The sequence below is a fragment of the Pan paniscus genome, chromosome 20 (assembly GCF_029289425.2).
Source record: "Pan paniscus chromosome 20, NHGRI_mPanPan1-v2.0_pri, whole genome shotgun sequence".
Classification (NCBI taxonomy): Eukaryota; Metazoa; Chordata; class Mammalia; order Primates; family Hominidae; genus Pan; species Pan paniscus.
In genome coordinates, this window is record NC_073269.2 from 15,734,137 (window position 1) to 15,746,355 (window position 12,219).

At 56.3% G+C, this 12,219-nt stretch overlaps 1 protein-coding gene across 8 annotated transcripts in view; it reads left to right on the top strand.

Annotated features, from left to right (window-relative positions):
- DNM2 (dynamin 2) overlaps positions 1-12,219 on the top strand; it is a 113,347-nt gene that overhangs the window by 95,399 nt on the left and 5,729 nt on the right. For all 8 annotated transcript variants that reach the window (XM_034944902.4, XM_063599872.1, XM_034944901.4 and 5 more), the window contains 3 exons: positions 5,907-6,016; positions 9,722-9,833; positions 10,992-11,156. In XM_034944902.4, the coding sequence (XP_034800793.1) occupies positions 5,907-6,016; positions 9,722-9,833; positions 10,992-11,156 (387 nt within the window). The remainder of the gene's footprint in view (positions 1-5,906; positions 6,017-9,721; positions 9,834-10,991; positions 11,157-12,219) is intronic.

Consider the following 12,219-nt stretch of genomic DNA (forward strand, 5'->3'; position numbering starts at 1 on the left):
CTAAAAATGCAAAAATTAGCCAGGTGTGGTGGCGCACGCTTGTAATCCTGGCTACTTGGGAGGCTGAGGCAGGAGAATCACCGGAACCTGGGAGGTGGAGGTGGAGGTTGCAGGGAGCCGAGATCGTGCCACTGAACTCCAGCCTGGGTGACAGAGTGAGAGACTCCCTCTCAAAAATAAAAACAGGATGGGCGCAGTGGCTCACGCCATTAATCCCAGCACTTTGGGAGGCCAAGGCAGACAGATCACCTGAGGTCGGGAGTTCGAGACCAGCCTGACCAACATGGAGAAACCCCGTCTCTACTAAAAATACAAAATTAGTCTGGCGTGGTGGCGCATACCTGTAATCCCAGCTACTCAGGAGGCTGAGGTGGGAGAATCGCTTGAACCTGGGAAGCAGAGGTTGCGGTGAGCCGAAATTGCGCCATTGCACTCCAGCCTGGGCAACAAGAGTGAAAGTGTGTCTCAAAGAAAAAAAAACACCAGACAATTGTTGTTAACTATAGTCTTAACTGCAGTCACCCTACTCTTCTGTTGAACAATAGAAGTTAATGCCTTTTCTCTAACTGTATGTTTGTACCCATTAACCCCACTTCTCTTTACCCCCTACTTGTCCCCACCTTTCCCAGCCTCTAGTATTTATCCTTCTACTCTCCACCTCTGTGAGATCCGCTCTTCTGCCTTTTTTTTTTAGCTCCCACGTATGAGTGACAACATGCAAGATCTGTCTTTTTGTGCCTGGCTTATTTCACTTAACATAATGACCTCCAGTTCCATTCATGTTGCTGCAAATGACAGGATCTCATTCTTTTCTGTGGCCCTGATCAACCCGTTTCTTGCTTAATTCTCTTGACGTAACCATGGCTTAGTGGCCTGGAAGGGAAACCACTTCTGTGTGATAGCTTGTTGCTACTCTGATGCGGTCCAGGTTGGCTTTCAAGAGTCCCTGGCAAAGAGAGCTGTGTTTTTCTCATTGTCCTGGTTGCTCTGGGAGAAGACTGCAGGCTGTCCTGTGAGCCATGGCTGTGTTATGTGGGCAATGGATTTGCATCTGTAACAGAGGCCCAAAATGAAGGCTCTTAAAGAGATGAAGTCTGTTTCTTGCTCACGTCTCAATGAGCTTGGTGACCCTGTGCTGCAAGGCTGTCCAGGGCCTGGCTCCGCCTCTCCTGTTGCCACCTTAACACAGGGCTCCCTTCATAGTTTAAAATGGCTGCCCCATACCCATCACCATGTAGCCTCTAGCAGCCCAAGAAGGGAAAGAAGGACCTCTGTGTGTGGGAACTGTGAGTCCAGCTAACAGTTCTAGCACTTTCTAAGAAGGAAGTGGATATTGGTTGTTTCTGAGCGTGACAGCTGGGGCTTGACACCCGGAAGTCACCAGGATATTGGTTGGGTGGTGTCAACCCTTCGTGTCTCGTCTCCCCACCTATAAAGTCAGGACTGTGGCCTGTCCCCTCTGGACTGCGGGAACCAGTGGGGGAATTCTGGTACTTGAGCCCAGGAATGTGCCTGGCTCACTGCATGTGTCCCAGGTTTTGTCCTGGTAACTACCAGCATCAAGTCCTCCCAGCTCCTCTCTGTAGGAGGGAACCTACCCACCTACCCCCAGTGCACAGAGGAGGAGCTGGAGGCTGTGTCAGGTGCAGGGCCAGCTGGCCAGTCCCCATGGTCCCTGGGATGGCACAGCCACCAACTCAGTCCAGGCAACCTCAGTGGAGAGGCTGGGGTTGCCTGAGGCCCCTGGAGCCGCCCTGCCTGGCTCTCTTCCCCTTGGGTTTGGGGGAATGCTCTGTGGGAGTGCCCCCCACTGGGGACTTGCTGGCACCCAACCCAGCCCCAGGACAGGCAGGACTGGGCTTGGAAGTCCCAGACTTAGATAGAAGGCAGGCTGGGGGGCCCCAGCTGGCCCCAGGGAGAAGCAAAGAGAGGTGGGCCTCTTGGCTATGGACCCCTGCTCTGTGCTGGGCTCATTGGCTAAGAGAGCCCACTGAGGCCACACCTGAGGAGAACCCTACTCCCCGTGAGGAAACCCTCACGCTTGCTATTCGGGTGGCTCTGTGGTCACCCCCATCTAAGGCTCTGAGCGGTGACTTGCCCCACATCATGGAGCGGGGGAGGGTCTCCCTGGGGTGGAGGCTTCCCCAGTGCACGTCTGCGGGCCCATGCTCCCTGACCTGAGGGACACCCCAGCCCGACATCCGAACACCTCCGCTGCAGCCCAGGCCTGATGTCCCCTTGACTGAGGACATTGGGGGTGAAAGGATCATCCTGCTCCACATGAGGCCAGACGCTCATCTCTGGAATGTTCCTGAAACCTCAGGAGCCCTGAGGCCTCTGCGGGACTCTGGGGCGCTGTTTCTAAACCCAGGGTGGTGGAGTCTGCTGAGCCACCATACAAGCATTTCTGGGGTCCCTGTGGAACCTTCCAGAACCTCAGATCCAGCGAACCTCATGGGGTTGGGATGTGGGAGGAGTGTGGAGCCAGGCGTGGTCCGCAGCCTTCTCCCCGCCTCAGGCGCCTCTAGGAACTCACGTGTCCAGATCGGATGGCTCCTCAAAATGGCTGGGGTGGGGTAGGGTGCCCTTTCTCTTTTTCTCCCCTCTTTCCGCCTTGCAGTGAGAAACCAGCCTGCGCTGTGGTGTGTGGGCTGTCAGGCCGGCTGACAGCTGGTGCCCTGCCTTTCAGTTCAGGGCTGTGGGGACCTTCCAGGGTCCCCTGGGTGGGAATGCCAGGCCTGGGGCAGCGAGCCTTGGATGAGCCTCTGGGCCTGAACCTCAGCCTGGTGGCTCTCTGCCTGGCAGCATTGCAAGTCTAGTTTTCAGATCTCCTCTTCCTTCACGTGAGGGGCCCTTCGTGTTTTCCTCATCTGAGAGTTGAAAGCCAGAGCCCCCGACCCTCCCGTGGAGCCCCACACTGGAGTCTGGAGCAGCAGTGGGAGAAGGGCCGGGCGCCGGCCGTAATGAGAAACAGCCGACCTGTGAAAGGGGCCCTGTGTGAGCCCCAGACACAAAGCAGGCTCCAGTTAGGAGGGGGCAGCCATGGAACCTGACCCCCGCCACCACCCAAGTTAGGATCCCAGCAGGGACCCTTGGAGTCACACACGTGGCAGCCACCCCTGAGGAGGAGGCCACCCTCTTAGATCCCTCAGTGAGACACAAGACATCAATATCTCTTTATTTAAAAAATAAACAAGACATTTACAGCCATGGGGTGGGGATGGCAGACTGATAGGGCCAGGGCCTCCAACCCCTCGGCCGGCCTCGGGGCTCCCTCTGCCTTTCCCCAGTGCCTCTTCTCCCACCCAGGCCCTTGAATCTTCTATGCGAGGCTCTGCCACAGTGGGAAACGGGGTGGTGGAAAATGACACTCACCTGCCGGCGAGTTTGGGGGGCCTGTCTCGACGAGCTGCTCACCCAAGCCCAGCCTAACCAATGTGCAGACTACTGTACACATTGAGAGCCTCCTGAACAGGTAGTCTGAACACTGGGTTGGCGGGGCCGGCTATCCATCCCGCAGAACCCCCCAGGCAGACGCTGGGGCCACCAGGCCAGGCCGTGCTTCAGCACCTCTGAGCAGCCAAGGAAACCACCACTCTTCCCGAGACGATCCGCTCTGTCCCTTCTGACGTGGCAAGGCTGGGGCCGGCTCGCATCTGGAGAAAGTTCTGGGTTTTCAGGAAATCCTAAAGAGTGGGGGAGGCGGAGCAGGAGGCAGGGTTTGGGATCGTGGCTTCTGGGCTCAGGAGAATGTCTGACTCTTTGGGGGTCGGGGGTGGGGAGGAGGGGCGCACACGTGTGTGTGTGTGTGTGTGTGTGTGTGTGTGTGTGCGCGCGCGCTCGCGCGCGTGCGTGCCGGCAGCACCAGGAAGGCGGCCACTGATTTCTCGGTGGAATCGCACTGTAAAGAGTTCCAGATGTGGCATTAGCCGGAATGGCCTGTGACTCAGTTACTTGGCCCTGCTGGCTGGAAGCTTCCGGCCGCATGACACGATAGGGTCAGGGCAGCAAAGGCCCTTGGGCAAACGTCCGAGCCGGGGGCAGGGCTTCTGCAGAGCCCCCTCCCCTAGCCCCTTCTAAAGCCCCCAAAACTCTTCCCCGAAAGGTGGGAGGGACCCAGGCCCTGTGTTACCCAGCCTTGCCTGGGATGACGGGTACAGGCTTTCTTCATCACCTTCCCTCCCTTGGGTCCACAGCGGCATCCCTCCCTCCATGGCCACCGGGCCCCTCTTCCTATGCTCTGCCCTACTTCTTTGCCTAGAGCCTGGCAGGCTAATCCTGGAGCCGCTCACAAGAGCAACCAAAGAAAATCCCAGGTGCTCATGGGCACCAGCTCTGCAGTGGGCACCAAGCTCCTCCATCCTCCTTGGATAGATGAGGAAACTGAGATGAAATGGGAGGTGGCGGGGAAGTGGCTTGCCCGAGGGCACACGGCCAGGAAAGGGCAGGGCTGGCATCACCTCAACCATGCTGAGCTCCTAACGCCCTGAGGCTGAGCCCATGTGCCAAGCCCACTGCTTCATCCTGGCTCCCCTTGCAAAGTCCTGACACTCCCAGCCGGCCCCCGTTTGCCAGGGAGCCCCCGCTGCCTTCTCCACAGTCACTGTGGCTGCTCCTGAACTTGGAGGCGGCAGCCAGGTTAGGCTTTGTGCTGGGGCAGCGCAGTGAGGGGACATGAGAGGAGTTTCCAGAGACGGCCCAGGGAGAAGGGCCAGGGGCACTGTAGGGAGGACTGAGCTTTGGGTCACAGAGACCTGGCCTCTGAAGTCCTGCTGTGGCTTGCGCTGCCTGCCGTGTGGCCTTCGGCAGCCAGCTTCCCTCTCTGAGCTAGGAGGGATCCGTGAACTGAGACCAAGCAGTGCATGGCATGGGTCCCCAAGAGCTGCTGCTGTGGCGGGTGGGCACACACGTCACTGGGTGAGCGTGGGACTCCAGGGTGCCACCCCCAGCTCCGTGACTCGCCAGCCCCTTGCCCCTGGCCGAGGGGCCCACCTCTGAGCTGCCTCCCTAGCAGTCTGGACAGCCGTGGCTGGCACTTGGTGCTTCCTGAACAGGGCCAACCTTAGAAAGCAAGTGATAGGGCAGGTGCGGTGGTGCACACCTGTAATCCCAGCACTCTGGGAGGCTCGCTTGAACCCAGGAGTTTAAGACCAGCCTGGGCAACATAGCGAGACCCCATCTCTATTAAAATAATGATAATGATAATAATAAAGGGAGTAAGGCTTCTGCAGCACCTGGCCCAGGACCTATCCAGCCCCAAGATGTCCTAAAGCGGCCAAGGTTGAAATCCCAGCCCTGCTCCTCTCTGCCTCAGTCTTCCCCTCTGTAAAATGGCATCACAGAGGTAACTCCTAGGCTCGTTTCAAAGATGGAGCCCAGATAAAAGTTCCATTCACTTCGTGCAAGGCGAGGGGCAGTTGTGTTGTGCGTGCCGTCAGCCACATGTCAGCAGTGAACTCAACAGGAGTCCCTGCCCTGGAGAAACTTGAGTCAGTCCAGTGGCAGTCAGCCACCTAGGTCAATAAGCACAGGCAGTCAGGCACCTAGGTCAACAAACGCAGGATACGTGACGTGTTGTGTGAGGGAAAAGGAGGATGGAGGTGGGGAGGGTGCGGGTAGAGTTAGGGCAGGAGGGAGCCATGCAAGTGTCAGGATCAGGCAGTAGCCCGGTCGTCCAAAGGCCCTGCGGTAGGAACCCAGGTGGGATACTCAGGGAGCATCATGGAGGGCAGCGTGGCTGGGACAGAGTGACGGACGGGGAAGGGCCGGCAGATGGGCTCATATACAGCAGCGACCAGCATTGAGAAGCCCCCGGGGCTGGTGGTGGCGCATGCTGCACGCTCTGGCCTGGGGCATCCTGAGTTGTCACGTGGACAGCTCAGGGTGACTTTTCCCTCCACCCTCAGGAGAAAGAGAAGAAGTACATGCTGCCTCTGGACAACCTCAAGATCCGTGATGTGGAGAAGGGCTTCATGTCCAACAAGCACGTCTTCGCCATCTTCAACACGGAGCAGAGGTGAGGGGCCCAGGGGCCTGGGGATGGCTCGGGGTGAAGACCAATGGCCTCATTCACACTCCACAACCTTCACTGAGCACTGAGCACTGAGCACCTGGCTGTCAGCAGTCCCTGCCCTTGGGACCCAGCTTTTAGAAAGGGGAGTCACGTGAGAAATAGCAAATGCCAGGGATGCTTCCCGTGCTGGGTCAGAGATGACCTCTCTGGGCAGAGATGAGGATGAAGGCAGGCTCCGAGTCAGTGGGAGCCACAGAGAGTTCTGAGCACAGGGTGACCAGGACCTGGCTCAGGTGCTTGCAGGAGCCCTCTGGTGGCTGAGAGGGAAACAGTATGAGAGGGTGAGAGACGGGGGACGAGGGCAAAGGCCGCTGCCTTGTCCAAGTGGGCGATGATGGGGCCAGACCCCATAGGGAAGGAGGGTGCAGATTCTGGGTAGAAGAGTCAGGCGGAGCCCTGGTGGGCATGGATATGAGAGAGAAAGGCACCAATGGTGACCCTGAGTACCTGGGCCTGAGCTCCTGCACTGCCCAGCTGCTGCCATTGGCCGAGGTGGGGAAGGCAGCGGCAGGTAGGCCTGGAGACAGCCAGGAGCTCCATTTAGGCCATGCCAAGGGAGAGGGTGCATCAGGGAGGCACCTGGGTAGATTGAGGAGTGTGATGTCCAGGAACGAGCTCCAGTCTGGGATGTGAACTGGGCAGTCACCATTGCGTGGATGGTATTTCAAGGAACGAAACCAGATGAGCTCCCAGGAGAGTGAAGCTGGAGAATGGGAGGCCCCAGGAAGCTCACAGTACATCTGTCCCATGAGGCAGTAGCTGGAGACTTTAGCAGAGACACTGCTCTCAGGAAGAAACCCAGCTGGCAGGAGGGCTCTTCCCATGCTCACACAATCACGCTCATCCAGGAAGCAGGGCCCACCTGAGTCAGGGATTAGCTGTCAGTGAAGGCCCGGTGGTACCCTGAGACCCGTAGGCAGGCACTGACGTCCTCCCTGCTGGCCCCAGAACCTCCTTGCCTACTGCTTGGCTACACCCACCAACTCCAGCTGAGTCTCCTGGTTCCCTCCTGCTTTGCTCTGGCTGGCCTAAAGCTCGAGACCCATTTGTCCACCAGCTGGCCGTGAAAACCTTCATAGCTCTTCTAGGCTTGCCCCTGGCCATATGACACCTGGCAGCTGCCCCAGGTCCCTGAGCCGTGTGCCTCCTGTACAGGGAGGGTGACAATATTACCTGATATATCTTTTAAGAGCAGGTTCAGGAAACCCAGAGTAGTAGCTGCAAAAACAAGATAAGATGGTTGATAGTTTTTTGTGTAAATTAAGTCCAGACTTTAGTATCCCGGGCAAAGTGGAGCAGCTCCACAGGCATCAGGGTCCGGGCCCTGCATGTTCCTCAGGATTCCACCTGATATGCAGAAGCCGAGCTCTGCGGTGGGACAGGCCTGCCATGAAATCCTGACTTTTTTTTTTTTTTTAAACGGAGTTCCGCTGTTGTTGCCCAGGCTAGAGTGCAATGGTGCGATCTCAGCTCACCGCAACCTCTGCCTCCTGGGTTCAAGCGATTCTCCTGCCTCAGCCTCCCAAGTAGCTGGAATTACAGGCATGCACCACCACGCCTGGCTAATTTTTTATTTTTAGTAGAGACGGGGTTTCTCCATATTGGTCAGGCTGGGCTCGAACTCCCAACCTCAGGTGATCCACCCACCTCAGCCTCCCAAAGTGCTGGGATTACAGGTGTGAGCTACTGCACCTGGCCCAAAACCCCGACTTCTACTTCTTTGTCCAAAATGGCTGCCCAGACTCCAGCCATTGTGATGATGTCCCAGGCAGCAGCAGGAAGGAGGAGAGGAGGAGCTACAAGGGCATGCCTCTCCCCACACAACCTCATCCAGAGGTCGTTCGGGGCAGCCACTTGCTGACCACAAACCCAAGTCTCACTTAAAGGCTTTGTGGGCAGCTTGGATGTCTTAACCACACCTGGATGTGGGACAGGAAAATGTGCGTGGCATGTGGCACGGGGCCTGGCCTGTAGACCACCATCTGCAAGCACTGTTTAGCATCCATTCCATTTATCTCCCAGCTTTGAGACCCTGGTTCTTTTTTCTTTTTCTTTTTTTTTTTTTTTTGAGACGGAGTCTTCCTCTGTCACCCACCCAGGCTGGAGTGCAGTGGCATGATCTCAGCTCATTGTAGCCTCCACCTCCCATGCTCAAGTGATCCTCCCGCCTCGGCCTCCCGAGTAGCTGGGACTACAGGCGCACACCACCACGCCCAGCTAATTTTTGTATTTTCTGTAGAGATGGGGGTGTTGCTGTGTTGCTCAGGCTGGTCTCCAACTCCTGAGCTCAAGCAATCACCCTGTCTCAGCCTCCCAAAGTGCAGGAATTACAGGTGTGAGCCACCATGCCTAAACTTTACAAAAATTTTTTTGTTTTGTTTTGGTACATAGTCTCACTCTGTCGCCCAGGCTGGAGACAGTGGCACAATCTTGGCTCACTGCAACCTCCACCTCCCAGGTTTAAGCGATTCTCCTGCCTCAGCCTCCCGAGTAGCTGGGATTACAGGCATGCAGTACCACTCCCAGCTAATTTTTTGTATTTTAGTATTGACGGGGTTTCACCATGTTGGCCAGGCTGGTCTCAAACTCCTGACCTCAGTTGATCCTCCTGCCTCGGCTTCCCAAAGTGTTGGGATTACAGGCGTGAGCCACTGTGCCCAGCCAAAATTTTTTTTATAAAAAACACACAGGCTGGGCACGGTGGCTCACGCCTGTAATCCCAGCACTTTGGGAGGCCGAGGCAGGTAGGTCACGAGGTCAGAAGATCGAGATCATCCTGGCGAACACGGTGAAACCCCGTCTCTACTAAAAATGCAAAAAATTAGCTGGGGTGGTGGCAGGCGCCTGTAGTCCCAGCTACTCGGGAGGCTGAGGCAGGAGAATGGTGTGAACCCGGGAGGCGGAGCTTGCAGTGAGCCAAGATCGCGCCACTGCACTCCAGCCTGGGCGACAGAGCAAGACTCTGTCTCAAAAACAAAACAAAACACATTCGGGCACAGTGGCTCACACCTGTAATCCCAGACCTTCGGGAAGCCGAGGTGGGCGGATCAGCTGAGGTCAGGAGTTCGAGACCAGCCTGACCAACATGGAGAAACCCCATCTCTACTAAAAATACTAAAATTAGCCAGGTGTGGTGGCGCATGCCTGTAATCCCAGCTACTCGGGAGGCTGAGGCAGGAGAATCGCTTGAACCCGAAAGGTGGAGGTTGCGGTGAGCCGAGATTGCGCCATTGCACTCCAGCCTGGACAACAAAAGCGAAACTCCGTCTCAAAAAATAATAATAATAAAGTAATAATAATAATAAAGTTCTGGTGGACAGTGCTGCTCTGGGCTTTCCTGAAAATGCCCCAGTGGGAGCTTCTCAGCCACAGTTGGTGTCGAGGGTCACATGCCCACCTCTGGGGGCCCAGGAAAAGAGAAGAGTCAGCTGATCCAACAGAAACAAAGAAACTCAGACACTTGCCGAGCTTGTGCACAGCGCTCTTCTGTGTAGGCGTCACTCACAGTGACCCCTCAGCATGACCAGGTGAAGCCTGGGTTGGGTTTGGGTTCCTGATCCGTCAGAAAGACCCCTAGAGCCCATTCCTCTCGGCAGTCTGCCAGACCCATGGCAGGGTCAAGCTTGCGCCCCTCCCTCCCCGCCGCAGAAACGTCTACAAGGACCTGCGGCAGATCGAGCTGGCCTGTGACTCCCAGGAGGACGTGGACAGCTGGAAGGCCTCGTTCCTCCGAGCTGGCGTCTACCCCGAGAAGGACCAGGTGAGGAGCCGTCCTGCGCAGCCAGGCCCAGCAGCCCCCACCTGGGAGAGGAAGCGGGGCTGGCTTTCCCCAGGACAGGTCATTTTCAGGCCATGTTAGCCAGGAGTCTCTGAAATCATGTAGCAGATGCCCACTTGAGCAAGCAAAGGAGAAATTGGGGGTACTTTGTCATCAGGGCCCAGAAAGTTCCCTCACGGAAGCCAGTGACCGGGGCACACAGGGGATGGGGTCCCACTTGCTTTGTTCTCCTCTCTTTTCCCCTTCCATCCTGAGGTAGAGTGAACATGGCCACCCTTGGCCCCAATATTAAAATGTCTTGCCGGGCACGGTGGGTGGTTCGCCCCTGTAATCCCAGCACTTTGGGAGGCTGAGGCGGGCAGATCATTTGAGCTCAGGGGTTCGAAACCAGCCTGGCCAACATGGTGAAACCCCGTCTCTACTAAAACTACAAAAATTAGCCAGGCATGGTGGTACGTGCCTGTAATCCCAGTTACTCAGGAGGCTTAGGCAGGAGATCGCTTAAACCCGGGAGGTAGAGGTTGCAGTGAGCTGAGATCACGCCATTGCACTCCAGCCTGGGCGACAGAGCAAGACTCCATCTCAAAAATAAAATAAAATGTCCCAAGGTTGAGTGTGGTGGCTTACACCTGCAATCCCAACACTTTGGGAGGCGATGTGGGCAGATCCTTTGGGCCCAGGAGTTCGAAAACAGCCTGGGCAATGTTGCAAAACCCTTCTCTCCAAAAAATACAAACATACCCAGGCATGGTGGCACACCCCTGTAATCCCATCTACTCCAGGGCGCTGAGGTGGGAGGATCACTTGAGCTCTCCCTGGGAGGTTGAGGCTGTGGTGAACTGTGTTTGTGCCACTGCACTGCAGCCTGGGTGACATAGCAAGACTGTGTCAAAACAAAACAAAACAAAAAAACAACGTTCCAATGCCCAGGTGAGGGGATCCACCCCAGCATCAGCCAGGGTCACCCCATTGTTTGGGCGGCTCTGGCCTAGGGCAAGCAGGCCTATCTGGTGCCAGTGGGGCTGTCAGGGGCCAGCCTGAGGTCAGTTATTGGTGGGACAATAGGGCAGATGGTTTCCAGAGAACCAGGACTTGGCCCAGGCCACAGTCACCCCTCAGCACCTCCCCTCCCGCTTGCAGGCAGAAAACGAGGATGGGGCCCAGGAGAACACCTTCTCCATGGACCCCCAACTGGAGCGGCAGGTGGAGACCATTCGCAACCTGGTGGACTCATACGTGGCCATCATCAACAAGTCCATCCGTGACCTCATGCCAAAGACCATCATGCACCTCATGATCAACAATGTGAGTGGAGAACTAAAAATGAGAAGGAGGTAGCCGGGTGCGGTGGCTCACGCCTGTAATCTCAGCACTTTGGGAGGCCAAGGTGGGCGGATCACTTGAGGTCGGGAGTTCAAGACCAGCCTGGCCAAAACGGTGAAACCCCGTCTCTACTAAAAATACAAAAATTAGGCTGGGCGCGGTGGCTCACACCTGTAATCCCAGCACTTTGCGAGGCGGAGGCGGGCGGATCACGAGCTAAGGAGTTCGAGACTAGACTGACCAACATGGTGAAACCCCATCTCTACTAAAAATACAAAAATTAGGCTGGGCGCGGTGGCTCACACCTGTAATCCCAGCACTTTGCGAGGCCGAGGCGGGCGGATCACGAGCTAAGGAGTTCGAGACTAGACTGACCAACATGGTGAAACCCCATCTCTACTAAAAATACAAAAATTAGCCGGGCACGGTAGCTCACGCCTGTAATCCCTGCTACTCAGGAGGCTGAGGCAGGGGAATCGCTTGAACCCAAGAGGCAGAGGTTGTGGTAAGCCTAGAGTGCACCACTGCACTCCAGCCTGGGCAACAGAGTGAGACTCCGTCTCAAGAAAAGAGAGAGAGAGAGAAAAAAAAATACAAAAAGTAGCCGGGCATGGTGGCGGGCGCCTGTAATCCAGCTACCCGGGAAGCTGAGGCAGGACAATTACTTGAACCTGGGAGATGGAGATGGCAGTGAGCCAAGATCGTGCCACTGCACTCCAGCCTGGTTGACAGAGCAAGACTCCATCTCAAAAAAAAAAAAAAAAAAGAGAAGGAGGCCAGGCACCCTAGGCCATACCTGTTTGTAGTCTTAGCAGTTTGGGAGGCTGAGGCAGGAGGATCACTTGAGCCCAGGAGGTTGAGGCTGCAGTGAGCTATGATCATGCCACTGCACTCCAGCCTGGGCGACAGAGCAAGACCTTGTGTCCAACAACAGCAACAACAAATTTGAATGAATCACCACCCTTTGAACACCAGAATCTGCACGGCCATCCTCTTTGGGAAACCCTAGGGTTTCCGAGCCACACTGGGTCCATAGTCCCATCAA